Below are 19507 nucleotides of genomic sequence, written 5' to 3' on the forward strand. Positions count from 1 at the left end.
ATTGAGGGACTGGCCCTGGCTTGACACGCTGAGACCGAGAGGCACAGAAGGGGGTAAAAATTATACCTGGATGTGGTCCTTTGTCTTAAGTGTACACATAGATTTAGAGCTCTTTAAAGATTAAGCTGACACTTGGTACCATTATTTCTATTTTCTATCTTTATTTTCTTTGTAACCATTTTTAAGATTTATATTTGCTAGCAGTTAAGAAATAGAGCAATAGCCATTGTAACTATATGATTTATAAGCTTCTTTAATAAACCTGTAACTGTTTAAGCTTTAACCTGACTCCTTCAGTTGCTGTAACATAACCAAGCACAATTTAAAAGAACTTCAGCCGGTCATAAGGGACAGGTATAGGGAGAGCTTGGACATTTTGGATTGTGTCACTTCCAGAGGACAGATCCATTGGGGGCATCTCTCAGTCTTCCCTAGACTGCCCGCTGCAAAGAGATCCTGTATCCTAGAAGTTGAAATCTGAGATGTAATAAACTCTTCCTATAAACTCTGGGGCGTCTGTCAGCCTGTTGGCTGCCCGCTGCGACGGGACCCCGGTCCTAGTGGTAAAGACACGGACATTAAACTTCTCGGGGCGCCCTTCAGCCTCCCAGGCTGCCCGCTGCGATGGGGCCTTGTGTCCCAGCAGTTGAAGACTTGGGTGTAACATACACACACATACTGCCCTGACCGTTGGCTGACACAGCCTTGCGGAACCAGGTAAGCATGGGGGCTGGGGTTGGGAGCCGGAGGAGGTTGGGGGGGGGGGAGGCCAGGCACTGAGTGTTTGTAGGGTTGCCAGGTGCCCGGCATTTTCGCCTCCTGCCCGGAGAAAAAAAAAACAGAAATGCCGGACATTTTAGATGTCCGGTATTCTCTGAATTTTTTTACCGGACAGGAGGCAAAAATACCGGACTGAGTGAATATGGGACACACGACAATCCTACGTGCAGTCAGCATGCACCTGACTTCACAGGCCCTTGCTTTATGTGTGTGTCACTTTAGCAATACCAGTGTGGAAAAAAAATAACATGGCAGAAACCAGCGGAATCTGGCAACACTGTGCATGAGCAATAGTAAACAAAATATCTTGCGGGCCTGTACATTGAACCTTAATGGGCCACATGTGGCCCTCAGATTGCCATCCTCTGAGCTAGAGACTCTGGAGAAAGAGGGAATGCCCCTATATCTCCTCTGCATATATTTTCCTCTTCCCATCATCTGTGGCTGTCTCAGTCACCAGCCATAAATTTTGCCATCCATTGCGATAGGCAGGTGGTATTTGTTTTACTGTTACTTCCTAACTACACTCAAGATTAAAAGTCTCCTTAAAAAGACTGAAATTAATTCTAGCCCCAAGGTATTTCCCCCAAATGTAAGTAAACAGATCCCCATTACAATAAGTAAACAGTTCAAATGAGCAAAGCGAATTGCAGATCCAATTTATAAAAAAGAATTTGCAGTTGAAAATCAATCAACTGAAAATTCTGAAGGAACTGTCAACTAGTGGACAGTAAATAGGAAAGAACTTTATTGCAATGTCAACTAGAAGCTAGTAGTAGTAAAAAAACCCCTCAATTATATGATACATTAAAAAAACAAGTCCCTTAATCCTAAACCAGCCAGTATATTGACTTACTGAGAATCACATAATATGCAACATGATTCTTTTTTAAAAATCATGTAATAAATACATGTGTGTGTGTGTGTGTGTATTAAATTAACAGACTGAAATAACCTACTTTAACAATTCCCAGCCCTGCTGCAGATTTACAACCCTGTCGCAATAACTGCTTCCTTCCAGATTCTGGACAGATTCCTGGGGTACAAAACCTGGCAATGGGAAACACAGGCTTCCTTGTTCTGGGCAATTCCACACAAAAATCATGTCTGCGTTAGTGAAATATAAAACTTTCATTGCTCCACAAACACCCTATTTTTTCAATGAATGTTGATGAACAACAAGCACTTCTCTATTTTTACATACAGTCTCATTGATACTGGTGAAAGTAGGTATTATTAACACTTTTTGTGTTGTACTTTTAATAAGTCAGTGTTTTTTCAGAAAATATAAAATTAAATTGGCTACAAACAGAATTTGGAAGGGAAAATTGATCCAATACCAGTATACGTGTAATGTTCAAATAAAAAAAACAAGAAATAAATGCAAATATAATTCTCATGCGATCTCAACAATGACTGCAGGAGTGAATATATGCTATAAGACAAGATACCTAGAGCAGATGAACATTTATCAAAAATATTATTCAAAGAGCATACAAGAGTTTATCAACATAAAGTACAAAAGAAAAAATTGTTCAGTAGGCTAAAGTATAGGAGTGAATATTAATAGTTCTGTTTTTTATCCCTGCATTTGCCAAAGATTCGAAGCAACACCCTGGTATAGTTCCTTGACTTTACTATGCCATCATTTTCCCCATTTGTACACTGAGGATATTAATTTGCCCTCTCAAAAGGGTTTAATAAATATTTGTACAGATCTTGGAGATCCTCAAATGAGAACATAAGAACTTTCATACTGGGCCAGACCAATAGGCCAGCTAGCTCAGTATCCTTTCTTCCACAGGGGTCAATGCCAGGTGTTTCAGAGGAAATGGACTGAACAATCATTGAGAAATCTGTCCCTTGTTGTCCTCTCCCAGATATTGGCAAACAGAGGCTAGGGATGCTCAGAGCATGGAGTTGCTCCTGATGGACTTATCGGCAAGGAACTTTAGTTCTTTTTAAAAACCTGTTATAGTTTTAAATGAAAGGTGCTGTGGAATCTCAAAGAGTTTTACCATTATAAAATAAATGTGCCGATGATGTTCGCCCCTATCCGAATCTTGACTGAAACCCATGGGGCTACTTTTCATGAAAAAAGTTAGCAGTTTGAGCCTGATCTTGGGTTATCACAGAAATCTTTCTCCCTGATTTCCTCTGTACTTCAGTACTACTTTACAGGGGGTTTTTAACAAATGAAGAGAAGTAAAATAATACCATAACATAAAGCAACTCAAGGAGCAAGACAAAAATAAAGGGTAAAATATTTAAAATAAGAAAATAATTTAATTGTTGAATATATACATCACTCTTATAATTTATTCTAACATTTATTTATAAATGTTCGCTCAGAAGGGTCCAGTGGACTAAGCGAACAATTGTAAATCTGGAGACCTGAGTTGTGACATTTACTGTGTGGTTTTGGGTAGGCCACTTAACCTATTTTTGATTGTTTCTGATCTATAAAAACGGGAGGATAATATTTCTCTTCCCCTTCCCCGGTGTGTTGTATTAATTAGTTAATATTTGTAAAGTAGTTGAATATATAAAATACTATATACAGTAAACATTAATCATGGCTCGAATAAATGTTTATTAGAAAAGATTATTCACTATTTTACTTTATTCAACAATTTTGTTATCAAATATAAAATAAATTTGGTAAATGAATGTTAATGTGCATTGTGAATATAAATATACTATTCACAAGATGTTATAGGAGTAATGTGTTTATGGATATCTGGATGGACAACAGTAATTTACTGCATCCATAATTCTAAACATGCATAAATATCACTGTTTCAATGATAAGGAACAATCTTTGGATTGGTTTTGATCCTGCTCTGATTTTTACTGACTGTAAAGAGCAGACAGTATTTCATCATAATACCACTTGTTTGGTACTTGTATGCAAGAATTGCTACTGTTCCTTAGTTGAATAATTATAAAACATAAACCTGTAGTGCTGTTAGAAGACATTGTACCTTTTCAGTAGCTGAAGATTTTTCACCAGCTAAGATTATAGAGATTAATGTTAAAGGCTGAATATTAAATATTGTAAGCCTATGACACTAATCTACTAGAACAATAAAACTAAGGCACAGTAAAAGAGATCTCAGAAATACTGGCTATGTTTCTTCATTACAAAAAACTTTTTAATTAAACCATCCAATTTAATGTTTTTATATGGCACTTTAGTTTTGAAGGTAAAGTGATCTAGAGACAGCTGACAAAGAAATTATAACTGCAATTCCGTGGTGAAAATGTTAATGACAGCAAAATATTGTTTAATTAGATGATTGCAGCATCTGGATTAACACTCTTTAAGAGCGATGTTCCTGTGCTTGTCTGCTTCTTCACACTTTACAGACATTTTGTCATCTCTAGGTCATTAGGAAAGAATTTTTAATGATTTTTCTAGAAGCAAGCAGTTCGAGTTACATCTAATTAGATGACAATAATAAGCCCAACACATGCAGTAGCTAAATATATACATAATTAACCAGTGATGGCTTGTACATCACAGAATAGAAAAGTGGAAAATGCTAAACAGGAGAAAAAAAGAGGAAGGGAGTAGAAGTTGGTCTAGATTCATTACCTGAATGTATTATTCCCTCCCCCGCTGTCACACACACACACACACACACACACACACACACACACTGGAATTCATTTATAAGGAACTGGCAACACACACACACACGCACACACACGCGCGCGCACACACAGGAATTCACTTATAAGGAACTGGCAACATAATTACTCCTCATATTGTTAAAAGGGATTTTCTTTCTTTTATTTAATCTAAAGTAATTTGCATACCTTAAAAAAGCAATCAGTTAAAAGTCTGAGAATTAAATTTCAAAACTACCACTTTAAAGCCTGGCACCACAGAGAGACCTCAGCACAAATGTACAGATATCATATCCTCCCCTCTATTCTGAGTCTTGTATCTTACTGGGGGGGAGAGAGGGTTGGACGATTTTAAAGGTCCCCCCATTATACTTGATTTTTTAAAATCATCTAGGGTGTTTAATTTACACACATTCTGTTAATATACCATAAGGCCTTTTTCTGTGAGTCGGGAGAAAGAACACCAAGTCAATTAGTATAGTTACTACTCCTTCTACTGCTTCAAAACTAAGGAATTCTTCAGTAGGTGTGCGTGTGTAGAGGGGGGAGGTAGATTGTTTGGCCAGGAAGGCTTATGTCTACAAAATGAGGACAAAAACCAGGGGCAAAGCGAGAATAAAACTGAGACTGATTGATAAATAGCAGAGTGCAGTGTTTATCTTTGGGAAAAAATCCAAACTCCCACAAAAAAACAAAAACCAGAGCTGTAAGCATGATGAAATATGCTCAAGTCAGGAGAAAGGGCAGGAAAGAGGTGAAGATCTTAAAAATAGAATAAAAAGGCAGGAAAATAGGTGGCTTGGAGGTTATAAGGACAGGTTGAAACAAGACTTTGGTGATTTTAGAAAATCAACAGGGACATTTTGAATTGAATTTCCAGAGGGACAGGAAGCCCAGGAAAAGTTATGGAAATAACACGTCCTTGAATGCAAGTGTTCTGGACTGCTTAGAGAACAGTGATTTAGAAAGAGAGAACAAAATAGTTGATACAGTTATTAAAGTATGAGTAAAAACTGCAGCAGAAGCAGAGTTAAAGATGAAGTGGATAGTGTTTCAGAGAAGGTGATAGGCAGACTTTCAGGTAAGAAATAAAGTGACACAATGAAGACTTTTCAATGAAGAGTAATCAGTATATGAAGGATCAATCAGGAAATGATACAATACTTAGGAACTGAGAATGTGAAGACAGGCATATTGATATTGTTTTTCATCAGGGACAGAGTTGAGGATCAAGTTGTAGGTTTTGGTGTTTGCTTCAGTGGTTCTGTTACAGAGACAGCAACCAATTATCCAAAGCTAACAGTATTACAAGTGGGCAAAGGAGAGCTCATGTGAAAGAACAGAGTCACAGATGTCAAGAGAAAGGAAATGGGTTTATGTCAGAAATCCCATTGGTAAATGTGTCCAGCAGTTCCCAAGGCTACTGTGTTTGAATGACTGCAATGAAGGATAACATGAGAACATGTGGATGATTTTTTACTGTTTCATAAAGTGTGAGATGCCAAAATTGGCAGGAAGAAGAATAAGCTACAAAACAAAACAAAAACAAAAACAAACAAAAAAAACCAGACAAAAATAGTAACAAAAATATTTGCTAGTTGAAATCTGTGAGAAAAGGAAATATAACCAAAAGAACTGTGCACTGTTTACCAGGATACAATTTGGCAAACATCCATGCTACTTAAGTGGCTAAGTGTGACTCAGATTAAATGAACAGTCACAGAGAAAAAGAATTAACAGGGGGTATCTCGCTCAGTGGTTAAAGATGAGGCTATTAAACAGGATGGTGCCATTTAAACAAACAGCTAAATGTCTAAAACTAGCCCATCATTGTCTGCATGAACATTCTTGGTACAAAAGCATACACCTTTAAAGCAAATATTTCATACTTATTCCCACTGTGAAGCACTGTAAATCAAAAAGTAAAAGAGTGTGTAAGAAATCACACTTCCAGGAAGAAAGCAAATAAAATATGCAATGTCTCTATTTAGCAAGATATCATCTTTACCACCAGATTTTATAATTATATTAAATGTTCCAAAGTCGCCTATGAAATTGCACACGCCACATTTTGTTTCAATTGTCTCACTCACAGAGCATGTTGGCGACATTCTCCTGCCAGCATAGGATATACCTTGGCTTGAAACTTGTGCATTTGGACAGTTATCATCTCTGCTGTTTTCAATATAGGGGAAATGTTTTGTAGGCAAGGGCATTCCCATATGCTTTTAAATATATAGTTTCTTTTTGAAGTGAGCAGTTGGGTTGGACTGTCAAGGATAAATTTTATTTTCCCTTTCAAAAGAAAACTGAGACCATTCTATGAGCAACAGAAGAGAAAGCAGAGGATACAGCAGCTTTTGTAACTGAAATGTATTCTGTACACTAAGGGTGTGTCTACACAGCAGGGTTTAACTCAAAATAAGCTACACAAATTGAACTACATCAATTGTGTATCTTAGGCTATGTCTAGACTACATCCTTTCAAAAGTGCAAATGAAGTGGGGATTTAAATATCCCACACTTCATTTACATAATCGTGTCATGGCACTCTTTCCAAAAAGTGCCATTTCGAAAGTAAAATCGCGGACTAGACGCAGTTCTTTCGAAAACAACAGGTGTTTTTGAAAGATCCTGTAAACTTCATTTTTTGAGTACATGATCTTTCAAAAAAGCCTGCCATTTTTTAAAGAACTGAGTCTGGTCCGCGGTTTTACTTTCGAAATGGCGCTTTTTTGAAAAAGTGCCATGATGTGATTATGCAAATGAAGCATGGGATATTTAAATCCCCGCTTCATTTGCAATTTCGAAGTGTCTAATTTACATCCCTCTGTAGAAAGAGGGATGTAGTCTAGACACCACCTTATTTTGAAATAGCTTATTTCAAAATTGGGAGCCTCTACACAGCACTTATTTAGAAATAGAGTACTCTTCCTCCGACTTCCCTTACTCCTCATATAATGAGGGTTACAGGAGTCGGAGTAAGAAGTCCTCCAGCTTGACAGTATTTCAACATTATTTCAAAATAACTGCCGGCTGTGTAGACAAAGACTAGGTTATTTTGAAATAATGTTTTTTGTAGACATACCCTGTTTTGTTACTTTCTAAATGAACTTTCAAAATGTAAGAAAGCAAGATAAATATGATTTCACAATGATTCAGCTGCTTTTGTGTTTTTTCATATGCACTTTGCATGGAAAGCCACAACTGCTTCATAATAATATTGCACTATTTGACACCTGCTACAGAAGCAGATAAGATTTATCATGATGCAAGAATTATAGGATTGTTAAAAATGGTGATAGGCCTAAAATGTCTGAGGGCTGGAATAAGCCATTTTCAACAAAGAAAACCCTAGTGGTTTGCTCGCAGCCAAGGAGGGATCTGGCCTTTTTTTAGGTATCTTAGTATGGGGGGAGATTAGGAGACAGTATGGTAGTATCGCATTTCTAGTCCAACACAAAGGCTAACATTACCCATCTTGGAAAAGTGAAAAGTGATTAGAGAATTTGTAGATCATTAAGAAAGACTCTAGCAGTAGTTCCAAGCAATGAGACAGGTTTCAGACAAGGAGCTTCTTTAATTAATGTTCTGCATGATACAGGAAAGCTCCTCAAACATTAATTGCTTAACACTTTATTCACATCCTACTTTGGATAGCATGCACAGGAGCTAATGAAGGGAACTCACTTAACATAATATGCATTATAATCTTCTTTGAATCCTTTAATAATCAGCGCATCGTCTCCCCTCATAGAAAAGACAAATTATGTTAACATGTGTGGTGGCATGAAAGCATCATCAGTAAGAGTGAAAGAACTAAGAAAGACATTAGACTAAGACTGACCAAAACCAAAACATAGCTAATCTTCTTCTGAATAGCTAGATCTTTATCCAAGTTAGCAATATTACATGCAGATGAAACAACTCTTATCTAAATTTTGGCTTGAATGTGTCTTACAGAAAGGCTTCATTAAATCTAAATATTAATCATCAAAATGTGGGAAACATTTGGTTTAACAGGAGCACTGTGTGTATTACAATGTGAGACTCTGAGGCAGACAGAATTTGCAAGCTTTCAGAAATCAGATGAATTCACAGTTGGGTAAATACAGGTGTGTCAAGTCACTAAAAGCACCCTCAAGATACTGATCAATTCTGTAAAAAAAGGAAAGAAATAACAGAAGCACACAGACATGCAAGAATAAGAACAAACAAACCAGTATTACTTCAAACATTGCATTCAGTAGCATCTGTATATCCCAAGTGTAAATGTATGGCCGCCGCGTTACAAGAGAGTTCAACGGTGGGAAACCTGCCATAAGTCCCCACCCAAATAAATAACTAATCAAAAACCTTGTCTAGGAGACATCATTTTTTACTACAAGTTAAAAAAAATTACTGTATACCTTTTAAGTGGTCTTTGGGATATTTTAAGTGGTCTTTGAAGTTTGGAGCTCGTCTACTAAGGAATACCTCAGTGTACTGATTTTCTACATCACTTCAAACATAATCATGTCTTCCATGTCTGGATGTGTTGGAGATACCACTAGGCATAAATGAGTGGACCCTGTTGCTCTGCAAGACTATTCCAGGGGGTCTACCTCCTCCACTGATCAACTCCCCTCACCTCCCTCCCTCAACTTCTCTCCATCCTTCCCAGTGCCTCCTGTATGCTGGGGGACTGCTCCTCAGTGGCATGCAGCAGGAACTGGGAGGAAGGAGGAGGAGCGGGGACAGTACACACTGGGGGGAGAAAAGAAGCAGGAACGACAACGGGCAAGGGTGGAGCAGGGCTGGGAAGAGGTGGGGTGGAGGAGTTGGGACCGTAGAGGAAGAGGCAGCATGGGACGAGGTCTGGGGCTGAGCAGGGGAAGGGCTTGGAGGTCTCTGAAAAATTTTAAATCCAAATGGGGGTAATTGGTTGCTAAAGTTTGAGAAGCACTGATGTAATTTATCAAGAAGATGGTTTTAAAAGGAGCTTTGGATTGTGCCTACTAGCATTCAGGGGTGATTTAAAGAGTGATACTAAAACATAAGAAGGAAATTATGGAGGAAGGAAAGTTTTGTGGTTAATGTACTGGACTAGGACTCAGGAGATCTGGGTTAAATTCCCAGTTCTACAACAGACCTTCTTGTGTGACATAGAGCAAGTCGCACTGTGTCTCAATTTTCCAGCTATATCATGATAACACTTCAATAGCTCTCAGGGGCCTCTCAATCCCTTCTTCTGAAGTTATCTTACTTTCTATATATATTTAAAACATTACTGAATCATGGAAAAATGGAGGGTACGTCTGTACAACAGTGTTATTTCAAAATATCTTATTTCAAAATAGTTAATTCGAAATAAGATATTTTGAAATAACACATCTACACACAAAATGCATTTAGAAATAGCGCGTCTACACTGATTGGACGCTGAATCGCATTTAAGGCAAGCTGAAACCAGATGCAGCAGGGCATCAGGTCAGTAGTTGCTTTATGTGGCTGCTGCCTGAGGCTATCTGAGGCTCGTGCTTAAAGAGACACCCCCGCACCCCCCAGACAGCCGGTTCTCAGCTTTCCCTGCTTACTTGCCTACCTCGCTGAGGGACAGCAAAGCATTTTTTCCCCTCTGCTTGCTTTGGTTGCCCTGACTCGGGACATCACAGCACTCGGCACCATGGAGCCAGAACTGCCCCTGGGCACTCTGGTGCTCATTTTGGAGGTCTTGCTGCAAGCCTGGCAGCAATTGCTGGAGACTGCCTGGCAGTATCTGCTACAGCCCAAGCCCCAGGCCCTCTTCCGGACCTCCCTGGGGATGCCAGAGTGCCCCGCCGCATCTGGCATCTGGACACCAGCAGTGACTGGTGGGACCACATCATCCTCGAGCGCTGGGGAGACCAACAATAGACCCAGAACTTCAGGATGAAGAAGGACACCTTCCTCGACCTCTGAAAGTGGCTCGCCCCTGCTCTGCGGCGATGGGACAAGCACATGAGGCCAACCATTCCCCTCCACAAGCATGTGGCCATCACCCTCTGGAAGCTCTCCATGCCGGATACCTACCGATCCGTGGCAAACCAATTCGGCGTGGGGATATCCACCACTGGAGCAGTGCTTATGCAGGTATGGCAATCTCCGGCCACTGTGCCAGGAGGGGGGGTGCGAGGAGAGGATGGGCTGCCCTAGGGAAACTGGAGGCGTTCAAGTCCCCTCCATGGAAGGATTTGGTCTATCCCACCCGCACTATGGCGGGTGGCCAGGATTGCAGGGGGGGTTGCTCCTGGGAGTGGGGGCTCGGGGCAGTGGCGGGGGAGGAGCACTGTCAGCCATCCTGGCACCCCAATGACTCTTGATGGTTTTGTGTGTCCCTCTGCAGGTGGTCAAGGCCATCAACAGAGTACTGCTCTGCAGAGTCATCCATGTTACTGATGTGGACGCAGTGATCAAGGTGTTTGGGGCCCTGGGTTTCCCCAACTGAGGGGGGGGGGGCAATCAACGGGATGCACATCCCCATCTGTGCCCTGGAACACCAGGCCTCCCTCTACATCAACTGGAAGGGATACTTCTCAGTCATCAAGCAGGCTGTGTCTGACCACCGGGGCCATTTCATGGATATTAACGTGAGCTGGTCCGGCAAAGCACGCGACATGTGGGTTTACTTCAACTCCTCCATGTGCTAAAGGCTGCACACTGGGACTTTCTTCCCCGACCGTCACATCAGGGTCGGAGACGTGAACATGCTTGTGTGCCTGGTGTGGGATACGGCCTACCCACTACAACCCTGGCCCATGAAGCCCTACACGGAACACCTCAACCCCTCCCGGCAGGCCTTTAATGCCAAGCTCAGCAGGGCCCACATAGTGATTGGTCCCGCCTAAAGCAGGGGGTTGGACTTGATGACCTTCTGAGGTCTCTTCCAGCTCTACAGTTCTATGATTCTATGGTGGAGGGGGCATTTGGCCAGTTGAAGGGCCGTTTTAGATGCCTCCTCACCTGCCATCTATCCAAGTGGAATATTCTGCACATGGTGGCAGTGTGTTGTGTGCTGCATAATTTGTGAGAGAGGAAGGGGGAGGCTTTTCTGCCAGGTTGGATGGCAGAGGCCAACCACTTGGCTGGCCTTTACGTGCAGCCCTGCACGGCTGTCAGCTAGGAGGACCATCGGGGGGCTGTTCAGGCCTAGGAGGCCCTGCAGGAGAGCTTCCACCCAGAGGAGGAGTGAAGTCTCCCTGGCGTGGCCCACTGGGGCCTTGTGCCTTATTCCACCCTCATGTCCTTCCATTTTCCCCTCCCTAACCACCCTTCCTGATGTAAAATAAAAACACGTGTTGCCAAAAACAAACTCTCTTTATTGACCATAACTGGGGTAAGGGAGGAATGAGGATGGGAGGGGGAGGGGGAAACCTGGGAGGAGGGAGCTGGAAGGGGGAGGCAAGGAGAGGAAGGGGGAGGAGAAGCTCAGGGTTAGGGGTCTTGCTGGTCCACCTGATTCCCAGCACTGCAGGTGCAGGGTCCTTGGCATCTCCAGGGGGAGTGGGTATGGAGGGTGAGGTGAGGGGGGGAGAGAAAGAAGCAGGAGGGGGAGCAGGAGTGGGAGGAGGAGCGATAGCTGGGGTGGCTACAGAGGCTGGAGCGGCAGCAGGCAGCAATCTCTGCACCAGGGTATGCAGGTGGTCACGGATGGCACAGCCCTGATCAAGCAGCTCCCGCAAGCTCTCCCGCCGCAGCTGCAGGTCTTCATGCACCCAGTGCACCTGGCTGCGGATCTGCCTTCGCAGTAACCCCAGGTGCTGCCGCTGGTACTCCTCCTGGGTCTGGGTGAGCCTGCTGGCTTGGGTGCGGGAGGATGTCCCGGGCGGGGTGGTGCGCCCTGCACTCGCAGCTGGTGTGGCTGTGGAGAAACACGAGAAGAGGACAGTTATCCCTGGGAACAAAGCCCAGCCTCTCTCTGCAAGGCGAGGATGGCAGGTCTCTGCACCATCATGTCCTGCTATCCCTGGGAGTGAGAGCTGGGCCAGGAATGCACCCATGCCCCTGTGCTGTATATAGTATGGGTGTGTGGGGGGGAAAGGAAGATGTGCCCTGCCTCTGCATAGAGGGGGCTTCTGGAGGGAGGGCATTGTGCAGTGTCCCTCCCAGGGGTCAGGAGCATGTCATGTGCTTTCATACATACATGTGTGTGGATAACAGGCCAGGGTCCCTGTGTGGCTGCCAGCCGGAGCCACATGCCCCGGCTGGCGTGGCACATGCACAGGTTGCTGCGTGATCCATGGTCAGCAAGGCCCACATGCATGGTCCCTGGGTTCCCTCCCCCACCCCGCCCCGCATAAGGGGACAGTGATAGCACTCACATGTCGAGGCCTTCCTGGCCTCGGAAGACAGCGGTGACATGGCTGCTGTGACAGCTCAGGGGTCCTGGGTGAGTGCCATGCTCCCTCCAGGCTCCTGCGACTGCTGACTGTCGTCCTCCTCCTCCTCTGTGCCCCGGTCAGGGCCCTCTGTCCCAAAGTCGATGACCAACTGGGGGGCACGGACTGTCTGGTCCCCCAGGATGCGGTCCAGGGCGTCAAAATAGGGTAAGAGGTCTGGGTCTGTCCCTGGTTGGGAGCTGCCCCGTGGCCCTGGCATAGGCCTGCCTCAGCTTCTTTATTTTCATGCGCACCTATTCCTGGGTGTGCATGTGGCCTTTGGTGGCCAGGCTGTCAGCCATCTGCCTGTAGACAGCTGTATTCCTGCATCTAGTGCAGAGATCATTGACATTGGAGCAGGGGTTCCCAAACTTTTTGACATGGGGACCAGTAAATCAATTCACGAACTTTTGGAGGACCGGTAATGTTAATTTGCATATTCATTAATCAAATAATGAATATTAAAATAAGTTGTTTCTGGTCCTCCCAAAACTCCCAGTGCCAGCTTTAGCAAAGCTTTTGATATGGTCACCCACAATATTCTTGCCAGCAAGTTAAGGAATATGAATTGGATAAATGGACTGTAAGACAGACAGAAAGCTGGTTAGACCAGGGTTTCCCAAATTTTTTACTTTAGTTGGAACCCTTTTTTTTCCAATACTGCTTTTTGCAGCCCAAAAATATAAACACATAAAAACAAACTGAGAAAATACCAGACATATAACATGTCTGGTATTTTCTCATTAGGTAAGTTGTATTATTACTAGATGTATCAGTTTGTAGTTTCGATCTGCCTGGCTGGTAAATGTGCTCAGGCTGCATGAGTGTGTCTACCAGCCAGACAGTTCGCAATTACTCAAGGGGTGTATGTGTGGAGGGGGAACAATAGAATCCCCGGGCTGGACTAACTCATGCTTTGTGGTGGGGAGGAGGGAACTGGGGCAGCGTCCCAAGATCTACATATGGCCGGGTTAGTCCCACTCCCCGCAGGCCGATTCATTCCTCCCCCCTGCTCCCCCTGCTGCGCCTCTGGCCAGCCCCACTTCCCCCAACTCCCTCCTGGGCAGCCAGGTCCCCCCCGCTTCTCCTCCCAATCTCCCTTGGCCAGCCCCGCTGCCCGCATCCAGACCTCCTTCCGGCGGCCGCTTCTTCTCTCCCCCCATCTTCCCCGGCCAGCTCCCTGCCCCCAACCTTGCACCCCCCGGCAGCCCTGCTTCCACCGGCCCCCCAAACTCCCCAGGGGCTGCCCTGATTCCCCAGTCCAGTGCTGCTTCCAGTGGCCAGCTCTCCCCTCCTCCTCACCCCAGAATCCCTTGGCACCTGCACCTTCCCTTAGCCCTGCACCCTTCTGGTGCCTTCCCCTTCCCTTACTGCCCCTGCCCCCTTTGCCCTCTTTTTCCCTGATACCCACCCCCTCAGCACTCTCTGCCCCATCCCCTCCTGCCCCTCTGTGCCCTCACACATGACTTGCCCATCCCCACCTCTCTCATGCCCACCCCTTCTTTCAAGCTTTCTCCCACACCTCCTCCTCCAGCCCCCAATGCCCTTCCCCTCTCCTCTCCCAGCATCACCCTGTCCCCCCCTCCCACTGACACCTCCCCTCCTGTCCTTTCCCTCATTGTCTGCACTTGGCCCCCTGGCATTTGTCTCTCTCTCCTGCACCCTGTCCCTTGGTGCCTTCCCCTCCCCCCGCCCAAACCCCTTCTCCTTCCACTTCTCCCCCTCCATGCAAGCCACTGCCGCCTCCGCCCAAGTCCATTCCCTACCTTCTGCCTTCCACATTGCAGGGCTGGAGGCCGCCAGAGCCAGCGTGGACCTGCCAGGTGCTTCCGAAGATTTTAAAATCCTGGGCCATGATGTCACATCACGCCCGGGCGTCCTCCCTGCCTACATGCAATGCTGCACATGGGCAGCAGCAGGCGGTGAGGAGGAGCCGCGCACGGTGGGGATGCTCTGGGGGCGGGGTGGGAGGATGCGCGGGGTGGGGGACCGGCGCCCGGCAGAGCCAGGGGAGAGACCCAGCTCCACATATCGGTGGAGCAGGGGCCCTGGCTTTGTAACTCGCCGGCACTTCCGGGTTCAGAGGCACGGGGCCCGAATCGGCCTAAGGCTGGCCCTGCTGGCAGCCAACAGGCATGCTGAGGCCCGGTATTTTTTTCCCATGGCCCGGTACCAGGCTGCGGCCCATAGTTTGGGAAACACTGCATTGGAGGCCTCCCACCAAACCTCAATCAGGTTCATGATCTCCGCACTGGACCAGGAAGGCGCCCGCTTTTTGCAGCCCTTTTCAGGCTCCTGGGAGCTGCCAGACTGCTCCTTGGGAGCGGTGGAGGGCTGGCTGGCACTAGCTGGCTGGCTCATGCTGGCAACTGGGTCAGGGGTAGCGCCTGAAGGCTCTGGGCTGGCAGGCTTGGAGCTGGCACAGGCCCTGTGGCCAAACAGACTCTACCCCTTTAAGGGCTGAGGGGGAGGAGAGGAGTTTTCCTGGTTTGGCCCAGAGTGGCCACCAGGGCACCCTGGGAAGGGCTGGAGGCCCCCTAGTTCAAAATAAGAGTCTACACAGCGCTTATTTCGAATTAGCTATTTTGAATTTTGCATTATTCCTCGTAGAATGAGGTTTACCAAATTTGAAATAAGTGCTCCGCTATTTCAAGTTAATTTCGAAATAGCGATTTGGCTGTATAGACACTAGGAAAGTTATTTAGAAATAATGGTTGTTATTTCGAAATAACTTTGCTGTGTAGACATACCCTGAGAGAATAACTCTAAAGACTGGTAGTTAGGACACCTATGTCTGCTTGTGAATCTAGCTCTCCCCAATTTTGAACCAAAACTGGTGAATTAATGTTGGCTTTGTGAATAGTTTTGGTCTGCTTTCTTGGCATGAAAAAATTCACCCAGCTCTAGTCAGAATAAATGAAGAGATGAGTCATTAAATATGGTTTTAGATACAGGAGTTCCTTCCACTCTCTGGCCTAAGGAACATATTAGGAGGACCATTTCAACCATGAAAATGAAAGCCAAGTTAAGTGGTGTATCAACACTGGAATACAATGTCGATATGCTCAGTGGAGTTAATTTTATTCTGAATTAGAGCTCATTGGTGTGGGATACATGAGAAAGTTCTCCTAAGGTGAGATTCATTCATTTATATATTAGTTTATGTGCTATGCTGCTGGGAAAATAATAGCAACCACCACTAGATAAATGTTTTATACCTCATACTGAAAGATGCATCTTTTTACATTTCAACTCACTCTTATTATCAATACATAGAAAAAAGGAAAACAGAGGTACTATTACTAATAGCCACTATTACTATTTAATTAGTGACACCTGAAAAAAAACTCTTTATTTTACTAAGGCTTTGTCTACACCATGAATTAGTTTTGTCGACAAAACTTAGTAGTGTAGACATACTCTAATAAAGAATGGACATCTACGGAAGTTATTTCTCATTTGAAATATCTAATCTGATATTATATTTCAGTACAAAGAACTAAAAGAGAAAAGATGCTGTAATCTAATCATACCACAAACCAGGTGACATCTGTACTAGGCAGAATACTGTTGTTATTCTGCTGTCTAGTTGCTGTTGCTGAGAATGACGAAGTAGTGAAATTACATTTTCCCATTATTATTTCCAGACACTCTCTGGCAATGGTTTGTTGACTCTAATAAAGCTTCAGACAAAGCTGTCAGCAGAGGAAATGGCAGAAGCAGAGCCGGGAACAACCTTCATAACAATAAATGAATCTAAAGCCTCAGTGATAGCATGTGCATTTTCTGATAAAATTTAATGTGAGTATTTCAGAATCTATCATAAAACTGCAGCTGAATTCCAAAGGGATAAATGTATTCTACCAAGTCACGGTACTCAAGCTTTTGACAAACATAAACATATTATGAAGGATTAAAGAGTTAGAAGCCTTACCTGCTATAGTATTGAGGAACATCAAATATTCAAAGTTAGAAATCTCCCGTCGCTGCCAGCGCTGAGTCATATTGGAGGACTTATAAAGCTGTCTGGGAGTGGCCAGAGATATTCTCCTGGCAATTAAATTTAAAACATGTTTATTTTAAGAGCATTATTAAACTTTAAAATGCAGAGCAAACTTATTAGAATGATTTACATGACATTCTCTCAAAGCCTTTTTATTTTGTTTAATGAAATCAGCAAAATACTAATATTCTTTGAATAATTCTTATATAGAAATCTATCTATATATTTTATTTTATCAGTGCTATAGCATTGCTAAAAGTACTCTCCATCCTTTGTGCCGTAGTTTTCCAATTTTACAATAGGATAACACTATTTCTATTTCCATACATCACAGGGATATTTTGAGGATAAATGCATTAAGGGGAATGCAATATATTCCAGAATCACAGATGAAAGATATTTTATACATCAATGCAGTTAGTGAATCCTGTCCCTACAGCTTGCCCATCTCTGCTTTCAGCCCCACTGAGCTCCAACAACACTACAGACTTTATCTTCTATTTACTACAGTAATGGGGGCAGGGTTTGTTTGGAAAGAAAACAGGGGGCTGTGGAAGGGGGCAGGAATTATTCCCTTTAGTTACTGGAGTTAAATGAATTCAAATATAAGAGTGGTGTTTGCTTGCAAAGCCTGAGAACTGAACTTCAAAACAAGCATGTAATACTAATGCTAAAATTTTTATGCTGTGATAGCAATCATAATCCAATTCAGGATTAGGATCCTATTATACAATAAATTTTACAGAATTAGACACATTCACTGTCCCAAATAGAATTACCAAAGTAGACATTTTAGCTCCAATGCACAGCCATAATAACTCCCATACTTACGACTTCCAGACTTTATTACTGAGATTCCTATCTAATAATGAAGCTACACCTCATAAAGCTCTGTTGGTATGTCTACAGTTGGAAGTCTGGTGTGGTTCCCATCTTGAGGAGACACATGCTAGCTCTCACTGCCAAAAACTGCAGTGTAGCCATGGCAGCAAAGGCAGCAGCTTGGGCTAGCCATCCAAGTACATACCCACAGGGTCTGCACAGGTTTCTACTCCCTTCCACTGCTGTCTAAGTTACTGCACCCTCACCTCCAAGAGGAGACATACCCTAAATGGTATAAACCATAGCAGACCATGTGCTTAGCAACACTTACAGGTTGTCTAGTATAAAATCTCTGTCCTTCCCTAGGAATAACGTATTGTTCTCCATGTTCATCAACACCCACAACAGCTACATTTTAATGGAAAAGTAAAATTGTTGACTAATAAAGGGAGATTCGAGAGTGCAGGAAACAGAACTTTTGCAGCAGCTTGATCTAGTCTGTGGAACTTAATCCTACAAAAGCGAGACTGTTTACCTCACCATTTTCAAAATTAATTCAGTGCTCCTTTATTTCACTTAGTTTGTCCTGAATAAGTGCTTTACACACAGAGACACACTCTGTCTTACATACAGACACAAATAAATCCTATACATTAAGCCAGCTATGTCTCCTACAGGCTAGAAATAAAGAATGAGATTACTTCTGTTCTTAAATGCTTTGAAATGTTTGGCTATTGCAGTTCTAAGGCCCATACCAATACCTAGGCAGATGGACATATTATGTATATATATTTTACAAGTTACAATATATTTATTTATTTACAGCTCTCTAAAATGACAATACCTGCAATTTAACACAATATACCTTTTAGAGATACAGTATGATCACATTTATGATGGACCATTTTATGTTACTGACCTCAACCTTAACTATATTGGCCCCTGGCTTTATGGGTGTTTGTGTAAGTTTATACTTTGGGACTTTATTATCACAATTTGTGACATCTAGGCCTTTTTGGACACTGTTTGGTATATGTATTGTCAACTCAAACACTAATATCTCTGCCACTGTAGAGAGTCCTGCTTAGAGATTTCTCAGTCTATAGATAGCTGAAATAATAGTCCATAATGGCTTCAATGGAGCCAGTCAGGTCTAATGATGTTAATTTAGCTGCCATGTGTAGTCAGGCTTATGTGTATGTTGCCCATTTAAAGGAATAAAAGGAAAAAAATCAGTGGTGCATCAGCAAACCATCTATTCTTTGAATTTCTGTGGCTGAGGTTTCAGATCTCCCTTTCTGCCAAACAGTATTAAACTTCTGGTTTTTTTAGTGTCTACTATATGCCTTATTCTTCTCCAATCCACAAGTTTCTTAATCACATTTTATTAGTGAAAAATAACAAAATGTTGTAATAAAACTTAAAGTTACTATAAGTAAAATAAGCACTGTGCAGTTAAAATGGGGGGGGGGTCTGAAAACTTTGAGATGTGTACATTTTATTTCATTATTTACAACCTAAATTTTCAACAGCAACTACTCATCTGAGGTGACACAACTTCTGGGTGGCCACACTTAAAAGTGGATGGTTTACAAATGATAGGTGCTCTACACTTTCTAATATAGGCTCCCTTAAAAGTGTCAAGTTGAGCACACCCAAAAGCGTTAGCCATTATTGAAAATGTGAGGCACACATTTGCACACAGAGACATTGATATAATTGCATATATAGTTACAGCCTTACGAAATTTACAGTCCATTTTAGTCAATTTCATTGTCATAGGATTTTAAAAATCATAAATGCCATTATTTCAGCTATTTATATCTGAAATTTCATGGGGCTGTAATTGTAGGGAACCTGACTCCAAAAGAAG

At 43.2% G+C, this 19507-nt stretch overlaps 1 protein-coding gene across 16 annotated transcripts in view; it reads right to left on the minus strand.

The window, feature by feature from the left end:
• NBEA (neurobeachin) overlaps positions 1–19507 on the minus strand; it is a 748862-nt gene that overhangs the window by 123312 nt on the left and 606043 nt on the right. For all 16 annotated transcript variants that reach the window (XM_075919178.2, XM_075919174.2, XM_075919172.2 and 13 more), the window contains one exon: positions 16744–16859. In XM_075919178.2, the coding sequence (XP_075775293.2) occupies positions 16744–16859 (116 nt within the window). The remainder of the gene's footprint in view (positions 1–16743; positions 16860–19507) is intronic.

Source organism: Pelodiscus sinensis, chromosome 1 (assembly GCF_052426305.1).
Source record: "Pelodiscus sinensis isolate ZL-2025 chromosome 1, ASM5242630v1, whole genome shotgun sequence".
NCBI lineage: Eukaryota > Metazoa > Chordata > Testudines > Trionychidae > Pelodiscus > Pelodiscus sinensis.